The 19,021-nt window shown below is 43.2% G+C and overlaps 1 protein-coding gene across 2 annotated transcripts in view; it reads left to right on the forward strand.

Annotated features, from left to right (window-relative positions):
* Positions 1-2,750: 2,750 nt before the first annotated feature.
* The window catches only part of DEPTOR (DEP domain containing MTOR interacting protein), a 78,862-nt gene continuing 62,591 nt past the window's right edge, over positions 2,751-19,021 (forward strand). The window contains exons 1-2 of one of the 2 annotated variants that reach the window (XM_027726948.2): positions 2,751-2,973; positions 3,140-3,235. In XM_027726948.2, the coding sequence (XP_027582749.1) occupies positions 3,150-3,235 (86 nt within the window). In that variant the 5' untranslated portion in view covers positions 2,751-2,973; positions 3,140-3,149. Of the gene's footprint in view, positions 2,974-2,996; positions 3,236-19,021 lie in introns of those variants that run through there. The other variant, XM_039382181.1, reaches the window with a different exon arrangement.

The raw sequence follows: 19,021 nt of genomic DNA on the forward strand, positions 1-19,021 counted from the left end.
CCACATGGCATTTTGTCCTTGGTGGTTCGAGTGTGCTTTATACCTTACTACATGCCAGAGAGCTTCTAGCATCGTCAAAAGTCATTGGAAGACACTTGAGCTTCCCCTCATACCTGTGGTGCCAACTCTTCAGACCTGTGTAGCTTTTGTTACTGTCTTGAAGTTGTGGAGGATGAGTTTTGAAGTGTCCCAGGACTCCAGCTCAAAGATCTGTCATGTTTTTGGCTAAGGAATGCCAACTGTTGGCTAGCTACCTTCATCTCACTTAACTTCAGCCATGCTAAGGTAAAACTCACGTATTCATATCTAAAATAGGCACCAACTTCTAAAATTGATCCTATATCTGAAAGAAGAAATTAATCTACTTCCTGGGGGTTACCTTAGAGGGATGTCTTTCCTCCTTGCTGTCAGGATTTCAAAGTCTGCACATGCTGTCCCACCTCTTAGAGAAGCCACTTAGTCTTCATGACCAATCTCCCTTGGGAGGGAGGGTCAAGACAGCCTAATCTTTTGCTAGACTTGATGTCCTCTAGCAGTCTGTACATTAAAAACAAGATATAAACATCTAACCAAGTTATTTTGTGTAGCTTTTTACTGGCTCTTGACTGAAACATGATCCTTCAAGGTTATGTTAATTAACCATTTTTTTGTGTGACACCAGGCTTGGGATGACTGATACCCCATTCCCTCCTCTCAGGATAACTGTAAGAAATTTCATTGAGAACATATGGAACGAATTAAAAATGGGATATCAGTGTGCAAAGGCCAACATGGTTGTCTATAATCATTAAATAATTCAGTACAGGAAATTGCACTGGCCTACATTTTCCAAGTTGCAAGACTGCAAGGACAGATACAGATTTCAGGCAGTTCCACAATCATCCTGTCATGATACCTTGTCACTGCACAAAGACAGCTTCTTCTCCCTCTTCCGCCTCTTTTGTTCGTGTTTCAAGTTGCCAAGGTCTACTCCACCTTGGTGTCAGCTCTGGTGCTTGTTGCACCCTATGACCATCTGTACAGCTCTGCTCACTGGCTCAGAAGAAATTCTCCACTTTCTGGTATGCTTCTGCCTATTTAGTGAATTGAATTGCAGAAAGCAGGGGTCCTAAAACTGTGAAAACTAGCATAAGACGCATTGCAGATTGTGCTGCCAGAGCCTGGAAGAACAGTGTATCTCCTTTAGCGGCAGTGAATGGCTGAAATTAGCCAAACCCAGGTAATAGAGACAATGACTTACCCAGAAATGGTTTGCCATGTACATTCACAAGAAATTGTCTTTCTTTCAGTCATGTGATAAAGTGCTTGGTAAAAATTACTCTGTACATTCATTGTGCTAAAAATAAGGTCAGATGAGATGGTTGTTTCAATTCCCTTTTTACTTCCAGTTCTGTGAATCTGTACTTTGTATATTTGTAATATGAGTGGAATTAGAGGCTGTTTGCAAGTATTCAGATTAAATGCATGTCCTCCAAATTCACAGAAAGTAATCTCAAGGTGTAGTGCTTACAGTCCTAAGGTGTTCTCTCTCCCTGGCCCATTCCACAAATGAAACAAAGGCAGGTGGAATTTTTCCCCCTTTGTCATCCATGGATCTCTAGTTGTCTTTGAGACCCGCAAAGGTACTCATTAGAAGGACTCCATTGGATTGAACCAAAGGTCCATCTAGTCCTGAATTGATCTCAGTGTCTATAAACAGATGCATAGGGAACAGCGGGGAAAGCATATATGAAATGTCATACAAGTGATATTTGTGTAGCCTTGTGAGGCAAATATTTTTAGAACAGAGAATTTCCTGAGCTGGAGGTGGCTGCTGTCTGCTTAGTAACCCCCTGTAGATTTGTTTTCCAAGTGTTTTTTTGCCTTGATTCCAAGTCCATTCTTTGACATCCAGAGCCCCTTTTGGTAAAAAATACCGCAAGTCTACTATGGGCCGTGCAAAGAATCACCTTCTTCTTGTTGTCTGCAGTCTAGTTACTACCAGGTTCACCTGATTCCCTTTTAGTTCCTCTTGTGGTTGTGAAATTATCGTTTTGGTCTTGATTCGATGACAGTATTGCAATACTTTAGCAGAAGCAATTTCCATGCACACAGAGTATGTGCAGGCAGAAATAAAGGCTATGAGTAGACAATCAAGGTATTGCATGTGTTTGTAAATGAAAACCATGGTTGAACCACCGCAGATGATGGTTCCTCTTGATATTTTTTTTTTTGAAAAAGACTAGGGTTTTTTTACCCCATGAAAAACGTTGATGAACAGTGTTCATGATCTTGCAATTTACTTCCCATTGCCCGGACTAATGTTCCTCTACTCTCAAGAATTCTGCATCCTCTGTCACCTGGAGACAAAGAGTAGAGGTGGGCAGGGGCCAGCGTCTGAAAATAACCCCTGGGTAGCAGATAAGCAGAAATGCAGACAGCAGGAGGGCAGTAGCAGTTTTTTAGGGTGAAACCCCAGACTACCAGCTCCTTTTCTGCGACCTGCCCCGTGCTGCATCTCTAAGGGTCACTGCCACGGCGCATCCCGGAGTACCTCGGCGGGTGGCAGCGGCATCCCCGCCCGCGTAGCCGGCTCGGCTTCTCCCGAGCGCTGCCCCTCCGTGCAGTCTGTGCTCCCGGCAGCCCCGTGCCAGAGGGAGGCCCGGGGACTTTGCACCCGCGGGAAGGGAACCACGGGTGGGGAGCGCTGTACCTCCAGCCGCCTCCTGCCTCCCCGGCCGGGCTGGAGGAGAGGAGCGGCGCGGCAGCGGCCGCCTGTCTCGCAGCCCCCAGCGGGGATCCGGCCCTTTCCCGCGGGGGCAGCGCCGACCCTGCCGTGTGACAGCCGGGGGGGGACGCTGCTGCCTCGGCGAGCCCGGCTGCGGCGGCGGCGGCTGCAGCCATGTGTTTCTCCGCCTGCCAGTGACACAATAACACGGGAAGCGGCAGGAGGGATCCGAGCCTGCCGAGGGGAAAGTGACCTGACCCGCTCAGGTGAGCCGAAGCGGCGGGGGGTGGCAGTCGCTGCCTCCCACCCCTGGACGAGCTCTGCGGCCGCCGGGGCCAGGCGGGAGGAGACCCGGAGCTGCCGGCGGGGGCGGCGCGTCCCGGGGGCGGCGGGTGCCCGGTCCCCCCTCACCCGGCGGTGCTGTGCCCGCAGGCCGGCGGCGATGGAGGAGGGCATGAGCAGCATGCAGCAGAAAGCGGCGGAGCTGGAGCACATGGCCGAGGTCCTGCTCACCGGCGAGCAGCTCCGGTAAGCGGTACCTTCCTCCCGCTTTGCCGGGGACGAGTACCCGGGGTTAGCAGCAGCCCCGCTGACGGCGAGGCTGGGGAGGGGGGATTGCGGGTCGGAGGGCGAGGGTCTGTCCCCGCGGGCTTTTCTTGCACCGGAGCACCTGCCCTGCTTCCATCGCATCCCGGGGCTCCGGCCCCGCTTTCAGCAGCGAGCAGGACAAGGGGGCCGCAGCCAGTGCTGTGAGCCCAGGGAGGTAAAGCACCGCCCAGAGCGCTTCTGCCTTGGGCACCTTTGCTTCCCTGTGTGGAACGGGAGGCGGCTGGGGAGAGGCTGCTGCGTCACTAAAGGCATCAAGCGATGCAGAAGGAGTGTGGCGTCTTTAAAGATTAAACCCCCCGAAGAAACCATAAGCGATAAAGTGTCTGAGCACCCCACAGGGAGCCCAGCCGAGCGTAAGGCACCGCTCCCGCACAGCCCCGGTGCGGATCGGCGCTGGCAGCGGCTCCGGGCGCTGACCTCGCAGAGCTGCGCCTTACTCCGAGGGCTTGTTTTTATTTTGGATCAGCTGGTCCCAGCAGATGGAAGGGGATCCCTACTGTCAGTGTCAGCAGTAATTAACAGTGCTTTGTGACCGGAGTTGTGTGCAGCACAGGAACCTTGAACAAAAATGCCTGAGTCAGTTAATTTTTAACTTGTGTGATGTATTTAGTGTGCCGGCTGTACACATACACTAGAGAGGAGAAAAATAAATTTTAATGCTTTCAGTTTGGTGATGAAACATCTTGTGATTGAGGAAGAAATCTCCCATTATATTATGTTGTACGATTAACTAGAAGGAGATTGTAAAAATATTTTCCTAGTAGTTTTTGCTTGAATATTTTTTGCCTTTTTGATCTACTTTTTTAAAATCTTTTTGCTCAAATGCCTGACAAACACTGCAAAGTGATAGAAATGTTCCTTGATTTGGAACGTACCATCATTGCTGCTAGTACAGATACTGTTACTGTTGCATTCACGAAGTAAGGAGCATTGACAGCTTGTAACGCCCGTGGTTGGGAAGTAAATGTTGTTTTGATCCTCTGGCTCCGGTACACACCAGTGTCTGCTCCAAGCTTGAGATTCGGCTTCAAAGTAGCCTGAAGTGAAACCTAGGATGACAAGAGTGCACTGGCACAGGCTCTGCATGGTGGACTTGGTGCAAAGTTTTGCATCCAAGTGCCAAATGAGAATCCTGTGGTTCCTAGAAGTTGAAGGATTAAAGTTAATACAAAATTTTTATGGAGATCATATTAATCTTTCTGTATACCTCATAGTTAAATGTAAGAACAAAAACTTTGGAATCTTTCCCTAAGGAGAAGACTGAGGAAACATCAACAAATCTGGGTTCTAGAATCAGCTCATTAGTATTGCAATGAAGGATGATATTTGTAATTTTATTTATTAAGGTCATGAAACATGGTGCTTTTTTGGGGCAGGGTGATCTGCAGATACAGAATAATTATTTGCCATCCTGTGAGGTTACCTATGGACATTCCTTTGCAAATCTGTAAGATGTGTCCTAAATATGCTGGGACTGTGGGTACATGATCAAGTCTGTGCATAATGTCTCTGGCTACTGCTGAATGGGAGGATCCACTCCTTTTCCTACTCCCCAGTAGTGTAGCCCCATCTCTTCCCTTGTGCGTGCTCATGTACTTCTTGCACTTCTTGAAAACAGATCCAATGTGGTGATCAGGTGAGTAGGTTAGTTTTCTGATCTGCTGACTTCCAGAACCCCCAGAAGATAGGTGGTAGGAATGTGAAGCCAGGACCAAGAACAAGAGGTGGTGGAGAAGAGGCAAAATCTCCCATTTGCATATCAGTGACTTGTTGAGTGAGCTGGAACTGTATTGTAAAAACTGTCTTATCTTCCCCCAATTTTTTATTAAGTTTGTTTTGTTTCTCTGTTGGGACACTCTATGCAAAGAGTTAGTTTTCTTCAGTTCTCTAGGCAATAAAAGCCACAAGATAAGTGATAGAAAACTGGCCAGTAGACAAGTTTTAGCCAACCCCACTAAGAAGTTTTCCTTTTCCTGTCCAAGATAAGTGTATAATGAAAATGTGGCAGGTTTTCAGGATCAAAGACAGGCTATATCAGCAGCCTTTGGGGCAGGCAAACAGATGATAGAAAACCAGCACACACATGCACTCAAGGAAACATACTGTACTCTATTCTTAGTGATGCTTACAACTGCAAGATTAGCCCCCAGAGGGAGTGATGCAGCCAGACAGGTGCTTATGTGTGTATTTGGGTGAAAGTGCATGTGATCAAGTGTTGCATACTGCAAGATGGATACATAACTTCGGAGTAAAAGTGTAAAGTGAAACTGTGAGCATAGTGTTACACAAACCCAACCAAATGTAGGTATTTAAAGCACACTTGTACTAGACCAAACAGCACGTGTATCTAAATACTTGCCAGAGCTGCTTAATTTAAATTCCTTACAAAGTTCCTACTGCCGATCTCGCCCCAGCCTCATGCATTGCCTCATAGCTCTCATTCCTGTGGCCTCTTGCACATCTGTCCCTCTCTGGCAAGGACTTGATGTAGTGAGGGCTAAAGCTGTTTGAGACGCACCTTGGCAAGCCTGGCTTTGCAGACTGGCAATGCCGGTGGTGGGGATGGAAGCCCCATGTCCCTTTCCCCTCCCTAGGCAAGTGCACAGTGGTTAGGGGAGGGAAAGGAAGAGGCCAAAGAGGTTTTTTCCTTCTCCTTGTTCCTGTCCCTTGGTTTCTTGTGATGTGTGTTTCACCTTTGCGAGCTCAGGAGCTCTGCCCAGAGGTGTGCTATGTCAGCTGGCACCCAGGAAGCTGGCTACTGGCATAGGCTATGATGTAAATACTGGTCCAGGGGTGGTATATTTTAGCTAACATGTTAAAGTTTTACATCCAATAGTGTCCTTTGCCTCTATACACAGCAGCTGTCTGAGCAAATGTATAATTCTACCTCTGGTTAATAGAAACATTTTCTTTAAAGTGAGGACTTCTGAAGTTTGGGTCCCGGCAAGCTTTTGAATTTTGAGTGGTACATATCAGAACAGATCCTTTGGCAGTTTCTGCTGCCATGGAGAAAGTAGGAAGAGCAAGGCGAGAGCTGGGGTGGGCATGATCAGGCTGTGGGCTTTGCAGGCACTGATGACCCTGCAAGGACAAACTGCAGGGGCTCTGGCTGCCTAAGAGCTCCAACCATCCAAAACCCCAGCTCTTCCTCTGTTCTGCTGCAGATTCAGAGACCCTGTAGCTGCTCAGTGGTGCACTCTCTTTTGAGGAAGAGATGGAAGTAATGAGTATGGAACTGTCCCCTGAAGAAACTGCAAGCAGTGCTTGAGAGGATCATGGGGCTTTCAGCTTCCTTGAAACAGGGAGAGCCCTTTGAAGCCTCCATCCTGCTACATCCCTGCCTGCAAATCCCTGCCTGGTACAACCCTGGTAAATGAATGTCCCTGGACTTCCTTGGCCTTGCTGGGAGTGCCTGAAGAAAGGTATCACATCCTTAGTGCTTTGGATAGTCATTGTTAGAAGCATAATAACAAGAACATAAAACGACACTACTGAAGTTGATAAGAATTTTATCAGAAGCAGAGCAATTCCAAGCTCATTTCCCTCCTCTTTGAAGGCAACAGGTTGTGCCCATTTCAGCACTGTTTGGCAGAAGGATTAAAGTATTATCTCTCGCTGGGTTGGAGTATTAACTTGATTAGAGCTGATCTTGCCCTCTGGCAACCAAAAGCAGTTTCAGTGGGCATGTTTTGATATACATGCTGGCTGCCTGTCTTACAAGTTAGGGGTGTCTGAAATCTTCCTTATCTGCTAATTGTTTCTTGATGCCAGCTTGTCACCAAAATCTTGTATATCTCCCAAGAGATACATTTCTTGCAGAAAATGTGCCTGGAAATTCAGGGGTCTTCAGCCTTCAGTTGACCAAACAGCAATATTGAAAGAATGACTTATTTTTTTCCTTTTTTTTTTTTAAATCCGAAATTGCCACTGTAAATATAGTGCAGTTCTATAGTATGTGTAACTTGAATGACACTTAATGTCTCTGCAGACTCTTTATCACCAACTTTTACAAGAAGCAACACCTTTCCCAATTCACACGTCTGTTAAATAGTTGAGTAAATAATTATGAGACTTGTTAGATGAGCCAATGATTTTGATATAATAGTTCTTATAATTCAGCATGGTCTTTTTTTCTGCTTGAGGAAATATGAAGCATGTTTCTTAGAGATTTTTCATACTTTCAAAAGAGAGAAAAGTCAAGATATGATTCAACAGAAATTTGTTTGCCTTTTTATCAGAGTTTGTTTTATCAGTTTTGTCTTACAAAAGATGTTTTACCTGGTAAACAGCTACAAATTTTGAAGCTGTAAGACCAAACCAGTTTTCACTAGAACATTATCACTTTAAGAACACAAAATGGAGTGCATAACTTTCAGAGTCATGGATCTACAGATCCGTAACTTTTTTTTTACTCTGAGCAATAAATAGTCAACTTTTTTTCATGATGGTAGGATTGAAAGTGTATTGGCACTCTAAGGTTCAAAGAGCCCAGGGCACATAATAGTAACAGTTTCTAGAGCAACGATGTCAAAAGGCCCTTAGTGTTAATGTATTGCTATGATATAGAATTATATAAACTGTAGAGTTACATAATTTATTAAATGCTATCACTGTGTTTGAAAGTGTGTTAACACTCTAGTGTAAGCTCAGACTCTAAAAGAAACATAAGGATTTGAGATATACAACTGTCTAGAGGGCACTTCTTCTCATCAGCTCCTGACAGATCTTCAGATATTAAACAAATGTTTATGACATTTGAAGAGATAGAATTCATTAGGATGAGATTTTGTAATCTGCCTGAGCCAACTCAATATTGTACTTCCACCTAAGGGGATGATATGTTTTTGTACCCCATGCATCTTTTTCTTGCAACCTCCTTAGTTCTTCACCAGTAATTCCATTTCCCTTAGCCAAGAGATACTGATTGGGTTCAAAACTAGCCCTGAAAAAAGTAGTTTTCAGTTGTCTCACTTGAGAAAGCCCTTGTCTGCTGACTTCCTCAGGGTGGATAGAACACAGGAAACTGTATCATCAGATTTCTGTGGAATAGAGTGCTCCAGGATCCTCTGTTCAAATAATTTAATTTTCATAAATTTGTTTTCCAAACTCAAGTAACCAAAAAATTGTCAATCTTCTTTGTGAGGTTCCATCAGAGTGATACACTGAAAGAAAAGGTTTCAAAGTGAAGGTTGGTAAAGCTTCAAAATGAAATGCTCTGAAATCAAGATTTCCCATTAACTCTACCCTATCACAACACTTTCAATTATATATTTTAATTAGTATAAATTATTATAGTTTTATAAAAAGCATGTGTTTCTGAAATTTATGTTATTTTTTTTCTAGAATCTTTGATACTTGATGCACCCTCTCATGTGTTTCAATCTTGCCCATTTATACTAATTCTAATGACAAGTGCCATGTATATACATGATTCCTGATCCAGGAATCTCAGTTTCTCATGTTTTTCAGTAAAATTGTGGCTATTCAACATTTCTAGAAACGAAGATGCAGTGCAAGGCAAGCTGATGTGTGTAGCACATGCAAGAATATTTTTTACTCATTTTATGTTAGAGTAGCTGCCTATGAAGAAGTGAAGGAAACTTGTTTCCATGTTGATGGTCATACAGTGACGGCAGAATGAATATGCCAAAATCAGTCTAAGTTTGCCTTTACTTCATGATCCCTGCTTCTATGGGAGTAGTGGCTTTAGGCTGGCACCATGACAGAGAAGTCCTCCTATCACTTGCCATTGTTATTTACTATTTGTGTAGCAATAGTGCCTTGGAATCTGAGCTATTTATCAGGTCCCAACAGGGAGCCACTATATGCTCTGAAGAAGAATGAAGCCCTTGCAACACGAATCTTGGCTGAAGTTGGTAGTGGTTTCTTACAGCACTGATGGGTTCTGGACGGTGAGGGATGATCTGTGGGAAGCCACCAAAGTGGGACTGTCAGGATTGGGATTTCTGGTTTGGGAGGTCAGACACTGAGCCCAAGAGTGGCATCCGGAAAGCACAGAGAAAAATAACTCTGAAGTGTGGAGATGCAGAAAGGATACTTTGTGTACCGGGATGGATAGGGAGCTCTGGATACTGTGTCCAGGAAAGAATCTGCACTTTTCTCCCTCCAAAGTCACATTGGTAAAGTGAGAGAACAGACTGAAGCCAGGAGGAAGGTCAAAGAGCTTTCACTATTGGATAGATGGACAAAGATTAGGGAGGAATCAGTATATCTCATTTTCATTGAGGTATTTCTTGTATCTGTAGACTCCAGTACTTTTTGAAGTAAAACTGTAAATTCTGTAAAACTCACAGAATTTCAGTGCTTTCTGTGATGTAGAACTTAAAAAAATGAAAGATGATGTCACAGCAGCAAATATTAACCTATCTGCAGTCCATCTAAGTTCCTGACATAGGCTTCTTCATCCTGTCACTAAGCTTCCAGGCACTGAGTGCAGGCTTGGTGGTAGCTCTGGGCTTAGGGTGTGCTCTCAGAAAGAGACATTCCATCCTGAGGCTCCAGATCCTCCTGAGTTTCTGCTTTTTGTTTTCATAACTGTTGTATTATGGTTCTGTTAACTCTCTTGCCTTTGTCATCCTGGCAGAGCAGACCTGTATGAGTCCTTTTGCTAACTCAAAGACACCTTTTTTATATGTTCAAGGCCAGTCATCTCTCCAAAGTATACTTATGTGGGAAGAGGTTAAACTGGTGAAGAACTGGCAAAGGGGATGAAAGGCTGGGGAAGAAGCAAGAGCTAATCAGGTTTGGTTCATGTAGCTGGTCCTTGAAGAACTGTGTTGAGGCTCTAAATGTTAATAAAGACAGAAACTACAAAGCTTCAAGTCTCAGCAGAGCCACTGACATTTGTTGAGGGAAGGATGCACTTCATGTGTTAATCATGGGTTGTTGGTTTGTTTCCTTAAGCAAGATCAGGACATATAAACCATATATTTTAAGTAATTTTAATGTATAAACCACCAGAATTAAATAGGTGTTTCTGCCTCCTGGTTCCCACCCCTGTCCTTCCCCTCATTGGACTGGCTTAAGGACCTCTGGACCCATCACCATATGGTGACCTGCACCGGGGGAGTGATCAGCAGGGCTTTTGGAAGGCTGGTATTTCAGTTGGGTCAGTTTTACAAACCAATTTACCACATGACCACATAAAAGCTTTTTCTGAAGAAGTACAGGGGGAGAAGTGGGTCCTGGCTTCCCCCATGTCACTGAAGCACGTACAGTTTAAGGCTGTGGTTTACTGATACAGCGGATCCAACCGCAGGCTGCCTCTGCCCTGTTGTTATCTCTTCCCTTGCACTTCGCACTGGTGTTCGTCTGGGATCAGAAGTTCAGGGAACTGAAGCAGCTGAAGCCAAATAAGAAAAATTTAACTTTCTAAACAGGTTCAGCGTGAAGTCAGACCAGTGCCAGCACTGGGGTGAAGGAGCCAGCAGAAACACATGTCAAGGACAGGGAGAGGGAAATAGTGGCAGCAAACCCACTGCTGGGTTTGCTTGGCAATCTCTCCAGGGCTTAATTTGCTGGATTCCCATTTAAAAATTTCAGATTCCAGTAGAAGCCAGACTATAAAAATCATGTTGAGCTTAGATGCCCAATGCACATATTGTTACCTGACAGGAACAGAAACTAAGTTTGCAATTTGCCAAGCCTTTTTCTTTTTCAAGGCTTTTACCTTTACTTCTGCACTCTTATCATGGTATTGTGCATGAATGGAGGTACAAATACTGACATTTCATATGTTTTGAAATTTTTGTATGTCATTTGTATGACCAGCATATCCCAGTGCTACCAATGTGACAGCACTACTTCAGAATTCAACCCCGACCTAATTATCAGCCTTTTATAGTCTTCATAGTTTGTGTCTTAGCAGTGCCTCAATCCAGTAAATGCATTCAGATCCCAAAGGTGAAGTTCGGAATAATTGTAAAGTGTTCCTGGTTTGGCTTGCTAATTCAGAGCGAATATAGAAGTGGGTTTTCACATAGCCAGGCTGTAATTGCCCATTTCCTTGCAATTGTGTAGGTGAGCACCTGAGCTACTGCAGCTGTGTCACAGGAGTTTGCAGGGAGATGAGAGTTTTTTGACCTGCCTCAGGGGTAGGTCGTGCTGTGGGTTTTACAGCGATGTTGAGCTGATCTGTCTAGCTGCTGCTGCAAAAAAGAGCAGCCCAATTCCTTTGGACTGAGGATCCTGCTGCTTGGCTGGTGAGTGTCTGAGCTCAAGATGAGCAGTCTGGGGAGCTCAGACAGGTTACTGTCATGTCAAACAAGAACCAGTGGCAGTGTAACAGGTAAGGTCAGCTGGCCTGGGGTCAGGGAGTGAGGAGCTCCACAGACCCCACGTTTTACTGGAGGACCCCACAGTGAGATTGACTTCTCAGGGAATCAATTTCTGATATTAAAGTACAGCTCTGCCAGTCCAGGAGCCCCTTCTCACCCCTTTCATCCATTCTTCCCCTGCCTGACCCTTGTTTACATGTCAGGTGTTTGGTAGAGATCATAGCAATGCTGGGCGAGATTTGGGTGACTCCATCCAGACAGCCCCATGGCTGTTTGGTTGAGGGTGCCTCCTGTATTAAGGCAGCAAGCACAGAGATGCTCACTTGAAGATAAAAAAAAAAAATTACAAAATTGTAACTAAATGGCTGGTCAGAGCAAAAGCCAACATACCTAAGAGATGGCGATAGCAAAGATGGGAGCTTGAAAGTGAAGTACAGTAATACTGCATTTGTTGTGGCAGAAGAGGAGGAGGCAGTAGAAGGAATCAGGGAGATGGACACTTATTCTGATCAAAAGCTGTGGCAACTATCTCTCCAAGATGATGTTTGTCAAGGACAGCATAGAAGAAGCCTTGAGGTGGAAAATAATAGGGAAGGAGAGCGTGGAACAGAACTTGTTCTGGGGGAGAGGTTTAGCTGTCCTGGAAGGGGCATTGTGTGAGGAATCTGTGGAGACCAAGGTTGTTCTGCTGATAAACACCACTATCATATTTATCCTTTACAAGCCTTATATTCTGTACCTGGTTTCGGAAGATTGTCCCACCCCCAGTAACACAGAGGCCATTTAGCACAGTAGCCTTTGACTTGGCATTGTGGAGGTTAGCGTGGGTTTGTTCCCTTGCTTCTCACTCTAAGTGCTGTTGCCAAAATGGGTGTTTTCTGTAGTGTTTCCATTAGTGTTCAGCTGAGCTGTTGTACAATCTGCTGGCTCTGTGTCTGCACCACTTTCTTGCATATCAGGCCAAATGAGTTTACTGGCAGTTGAAAGAAGTTTTTGTGTGTCATATCCGTTGCTCTTCACATTGCGGCCCATGTCTTCAAAGCATTGGGGCTTCTTAAAGCAAGCCTGTGTGTTCCTTTGTGTTTTCACAAGCCAGTCTCAGCTCTGATTCAAGAGGCAAACCAAATGCAAGGCATGATTACAGTATGGTTAGTAAAAACAATGATTTTTAATTTAATTCCGGTGAGTATTACTAAATATTCACAGGAACCTGAATTTGTGAGTGCTTATCTGAGGAATCAGAGTCCAACATTTGTTTACAGTTATCCTCTTTGGAAGGAGAATCTGGCAACACGCAGCCGACGCATCACTCAGAGTTAGCATTGCAAATAATGGAAATGAATTTTGAAAAGGTATTAGCTAAGCATTATTTATAGTGCTGATTTTCAGTGGTAGAAAAAATTCCTTTCATTTTTTTCAGAAAAGATCCTTGTCTTGATAATCATACATCCTTTTCTGCAGTAGCGTATAATTGTTTGTATAGCATAGAAATCAGGGTGATATAATAGAAAGCTATTAATTGTTTCCTGATGCTCAGGATGTAATTAACTTATACTTTCCTCTAGCTGAAATTAATTTTTTTTTCTAAGATGTAGAAAGAGTAATTCCTAGCTTAAACTGCTAAATTGCTGCTTGGTCAGTGCAGAGAGAGGGAGATTGTGATGGGAAGAAGCTCAAAGTAGCATTATCATGTACAAATCCCAAAAGAGATCGTACAAATACCATTTTGAGAGTGATTTGGGTCTAGAAGCCTAAAGACTTGTCTTGGACAATTAAAGTATTTTCAAAACTTATAGCATTTGGACAAACTCAGACCTTTAAAGTCTTTTGGGAAATGGCAGAAATCGATGAGGTTAAATGAGGTTAATAAGTACATCTCTGTGATGAGAAGAATAGGAGCCATTGGTATCATACTATGCATGTCCAGTTAGATGAGGCAATGAAAGGGCGTTCTCAAAAGCCCACCAAACAGAAAAAATAAAGCAAAATTTATTAGATGCTTATTTTAATAAGATTTATTTCTTTGTCTGTAATTTATGCAAAATTATGCAACTCTCTAAAATAGATAGGAAAAAGGTGTCTTCATACAAGAAGCAAGCCCCAAGGAAGGCTGGCTCTCAGGGTAGGGTTGGGCTGGAGCAAGTGATGTACAAGGAACTGCTGAGGGCTGGGTCTGCTTAGCCTAGAGAAGAAAAGGCTTGGAGGGATCTTACTGCTGGTTGCAACTACTAAAATGAGAAGATGTAGGCAAAAGGGGAGAGAGTCTTTTCTGAGGTGCACAGGGATGGTGCAAGAGGCAATAGTCAAAGTTTGCAAGGGTCTTTCTAATTAGATATTTGGAAAGAATTATTCACCATAACGGTAAGTAAAAAATCAGAATGGGGGCCCAGAGAAGCTCTGAAGTATTAAAATCTTGCCTGGACATGACCCTGAACAACTTGTACTAACTGGATATACCTTCAGTATAGGTTGGACCAGATGACCTCTAGAGATCCCTTCCAGTTGCATATTTCATGAAGGCAGAGTGTGATGTCTTCTTTAAGCTATGGTGGCTAATATTATCAACTTTTTGTTACTGGCTGATAACCAGGTATTATTGTCTGGTCAGTGGAATTGGTGGCAGGGCTTCTAAGAATGCCTTTTAACTACTTCAGTGCAAAATCAGATAAGTTAGTTTGTACCACTGATTGCTCTTACATTGTCCGGCTTTTCAAGCAAATTTAAGGATGAGAAATGTATCCATTCCCAAATGAATGTCTAAGAACTTTTGAAATATCTCTATTTCAGCTGAGATTTTTAGGAAGATTTGAAGGTGACAGCCTGACTCCCTTGACCTCACTGTCTTAAGTTAGGCCAGGATTTCACCCCAAAACATGTGAGATTCATGAGATACCAACATCACAACTCTTCTGACCACCAAGATTGCTTTTCAAGGTGTCTGTAAGGTTATCTGTAGATTAATTTCTTAAGAACTTGGGGGACAGAAACCAAAGTACAAAAGGTTAGGACATGGTGGGTTTATAACAGTCCCTGAAGGATGAGAATAGAGAAAAGATTGGAGACATTGTACAGAGTAATACGTGCTGGAAGGCCAGTAGGTCACAGTGCCAGAAATCCTGCTGGCTGTGTAGTGTTGGCATTACATGAGGAACAGTAATCTCAGGGACAGCCACCTGCTTCTCTGTTCTCTCTGCCTGCCCAGTGTTGCTAAAGATGGATTGAGCCCTCTAGATCCTCTCACACTGTGCACAAAGGGACCGCTTTCAGTGTTCCTGCAGCTCCAACTTTGCTTGTGGAAAGAGGGCTTTCAGTCATGTGTTGAGGGAGAAGAAAGTGTTTGAAATGTTAACACTTTCCTCCCTTGGAGTGACATGTCTCATCCTCTAATCCATTTGGAATGTAATGAGATATATTCCCTTGTCTTTACAGATGCGATCAAAGACGTAATTAAATCAAGCATGTACCCAACCATTATCCCACCTTGTTAAAAATAATAACATTTCTTTCAGCACACACAAAACAATGGGATTTTTGCTTTCTCTGTATGCTATTGTGCTTTATCACAATGTTGCAAGGCCTAGATCCTTTAAAAATATTTCATAATGGGGGAAAATCCAGCCATTTAAGTTATCTATAAAGTGGTGGTTTTTCCAAGTGCTGTACTTTGGTCCTACTGTAAGGAATCAAATATGGGTGGTTGGAAGATAATTGCTTTCATTCACTTTGTTCGGTTACAGAGGGGCTAGAGCTGCTCCAATATAATATATTAAGAACTTCATATGACTTTTTTTGTGGTTGAATCTGTAAATCAACACCAGCTGAAACAGCATATCCTACATAATTTCACATGAAATATGTTTGTACTCTGTATTGCTTTCTTTACTGATGAATATGGAACATCTGAGTTTGCATGAGGCCAGTAACAACAGTACTCTTGGGAAACACATTATTGGGCCAAAGGAGGAAGAAAAAAAGGTTGCATAAACTATTCAAGAGAAGCACAATAAACATGGAATGAAAACCTTATTTTAACATATACTGGCTAAAGACAAGTTCCCGTGGACTGGAAATTGTGAAATTTTGCTTGCAGGCTAAAAATTGTAGACAGCACATGTCTTTATGTAAAATATCAGTATTTCACCGCAGAGAGTGACAAACCTGTAGGAAAAGGCACCGAAAGGTGCCTTTCTTGATCAGTGGTTTCATGTCTTTAGTGACCACAAACCTTTTGCAGTTTCAGCAGTTCATATATGCACAGCTTACTTACATATGGACTGAAATCTTCTAATCTCTATGGACAATCTGGACAAGGGGATAGAGGGCAACCTTAGTCAGTTTGCAAATGATACCAAGTTGGGCAGAAGTGTTGATCTGCCAGGGGGTAGGAGGGCCCTGCAGAGGAATTTGATCAGGCTGGATCAATGGGCCGAGGCCAATTTTATGAGGTACAACAACACCCAAGTGCTAGGTCCTGCATTCTGGTCACAACAACCCCATGCAGTGCTACAGGCTTGAAAATGAGTGGCTGGAAAACTGCCCATTGGAGAAGGACTTGGGGGTGCTGGTTGGCAACCAGCTGAACATGAGCCAGCAGTGTGCCAAGAAGGCTGTGGGGGCATTCTGGCTTGTATCAGAAACAGCAGGAGTAGGGAAATGGTTGTCCCCGTGTACTCAGCACCAGAGAGGCCACACCTCAAATTTTGTGTCCAGTTTTGGACCCCTCACTACCAGAAGCACATTGAGGTGCTGGAGCATGTCCAGAGAAGGGCAGTGAAGCTGGTAAAGGGTCTGGAGCACAAGTCTGATGAGGAGTGACTGAGGGAGCTGGGGTTGTTTGTCTTGGAGAAGGGGAGGCTCAGAGGAGACCTTATCACTGTATACAACTACCTGAAAGGAGGTTGTAGCCAGGTGAATGTCAGTCTCTTCTTTCAAGTAACAAGTGACAGGGCAAGAGGAAATGGCCTCAAGTTGCACCAGAGGAGGTTTAGATGGGATATTGGGAAAAATTTCTTCATGGAAAGTGTTGTCAAGCATTGGAATGGGCTACCCAAGGAAGTGATAAAGTTGCCGCTGTTGGAGGTATTTAAAAGATGTGTAGATGTGGCACTTGGGGACATGGTTTAATAATGGACTTGGCAGTGCTAGGTTAAGGGTTGGACTCAATGATCTTAAAAGTATTTTCCAAGATAAACATTTCTGTGATTCTATGATTCTATAGTTCATAAAGCTCATTTTGGCTACATTCAAATTAAGACCTAATTAGCACTGTACTGTGCTGTGAAAGTCAGGGTGAATAATGGACAAAACCTTGGCACGTGCTCTGGTATCCATATGTCTGGGCAGCTCCAACAAGAAGCATTTGTGGTCTGCCTGCCCACCTGTGCTTGTTGAAACCATTTGAAGAGCAACCATAGCCAAGCTCCTACAGACCTTGCCTTTCTTGAGGACAGGTTATGTCAGGGCTTGTCTTGAGTAAATGAATCGGATTAACACACAGTGTTGGGCCATTTATACCTATGATAGGTGAATATCTGAGTCTGAACCACTCAGGTCCTCTTGTCCTGTTACCCATCTAAAGGCTATCTCTAACTGTCTGTGCAACATATGTTTTGGATTCAAGTTGAGGCCCGAGACAAAGTTTGGAGTATGTTGTAAACATAACCATATTGTTGTAATCTAAATCCAGCAGCATTCTACTTAGGCTGATGCGTACATAAAGCCGATGCCATTACTTGGTGAATAAGGGTCAGAGTGCATGTTCTGTGTTATTAAAGCAGTAAGAAGTCACAGTTTGAATTTATTGTCAGAGTACATAAATACCTGTTCACTGACCTTTCCGCATGTTGGAGAGAGAATTTTGCCTAGAAAGAGAAATGGCAAACATATGCCCGGCAATGGGAGCAAGATGTTCAGTAGAGCAACAGAATTTCTTTGGGGTCCTTGTGGATTTATTTATTATTTTAAAGGAAAATTTCCATTTAATCTTAAGAGCAGAGGAAGATTGCTTCTGTAATATTTATCTTTTCAAAGTTATCTACTTGTGAGCATTTGACAAGGCCTAATCAAACAAGACAAGATCCTTGATAGCATCCTAACAGAAGGAACTATTCATAAAGAGTGGTTATGCCACAGCTGTGTATCTGTTCATGTCATATATGAGGTGTAGAAAAATGCTGAGCTAATCAAACAAAACCATCCTCAGGCTATATTTTTGCAAAAGGAAAATCTTTGAAATAGAATTAGTATTTAACTAGGATTTTTATTAATACATTTTCCTTAATGATAAAGTTCTTCATTAACCTACCAGAATTTAGGCAGTGAGCAACTTCATGCCATTACATAATCCCCTTAAATTCATATGCCATAATTCTTTGTGTTACGTGTTTGTATGACCTAGATAAAAAAAGAGATTTAAAGCAGATAGGGTGGGGTTTTGTCATTAAAATGTTTGTGTCAGAAAGCAATCCTTTCTGTGTTTAAACAATGAATACAGTAGTGTTATGCTGCAAAATTGTTGAGTAAAATCATTGTTACCATTTGCATAGATGCATTTGGAACTCATTCAGTGTAGTCTGGGGCAATCAATAGATTTCCAAGACATTTTTCATTTTTTCATCTCTAGATGGTGATTTATTTCTTCTTTTTTGTTTGGCATTTGCAGTGAAACCTTATTGGATATTACAGGATTCTCTTTAAGAAGAACAAGTATAAATGAGCAGAATGTTAATTAGGATTACACTGATTTGTTGCCTCCAGCTGACTGTGAAGGTCATACTGGCTTATATTTTACTCTCAATGTTTTTCTTAAGCAAACAAGACAACTTAAGGGAACTCCAAAAGCCTGTAACATCATTCTATTTAGGCTTCTATCTTATTTTGATTTTTTCATTTTATTAATTGCATACTCTATATTATTCCAATAAATAAAATAAAATCATATGCTACTATATAAAATTAGACAAATTCCAGGCTAAAAAGACCAAGGTGACTATGACTATGTAGACAGGTTCTTTGTGGTAGCTTCACAAGATCTCAGATTAGAGGCTGGAGGTTCCTGCGAACCTGGTGATCTGGATCTCAACAGGATGAGTGGATGTTGCACGTGAAGACAGGAAAGCCAGCTGAGTGCAGACATGTAGAGACTTCAGCCAAGGGTGAAATGCAGAGTGGGCTGTGGAGCTGGCAGAGGGATCCTCTGCCATTGCAGTTCCTCCTGGCTTCTACACTTTGATTTAGCAAGGAAACAGAGCAGACCCTTGGCCTCTCTGCATGCTGCTACCCAGCTGATAGGGTTTCCTCACAGCACATCCCCAGCCATGTCTTGACGCAGTTGTATGTCTCAAGGCTTGTAGGATTTCCTTTATATGTTGGAGGAAAACATGCCCCTAGTTTGGTGTTGACTGTATGA

The sequence above is a fragment of the Pipra filicauda genome, unplaced genomic scaffold (genome assembly GCF_003945595.2).
Source record: "Pipra filicauda isolate LSUMZ 115617 unplaced genomic scaffold, ASM394559v2 scaffold25_size4600443_pilon, whole genome shotgun sequence".
In the NCBI taxonomy this organism is placed as follows: domain Eukaryota; kingdom Metazoa; phylum Chordata; class Aves; order Passeriformes; family Pipridae; genus Pipra; species Pipra filicauda.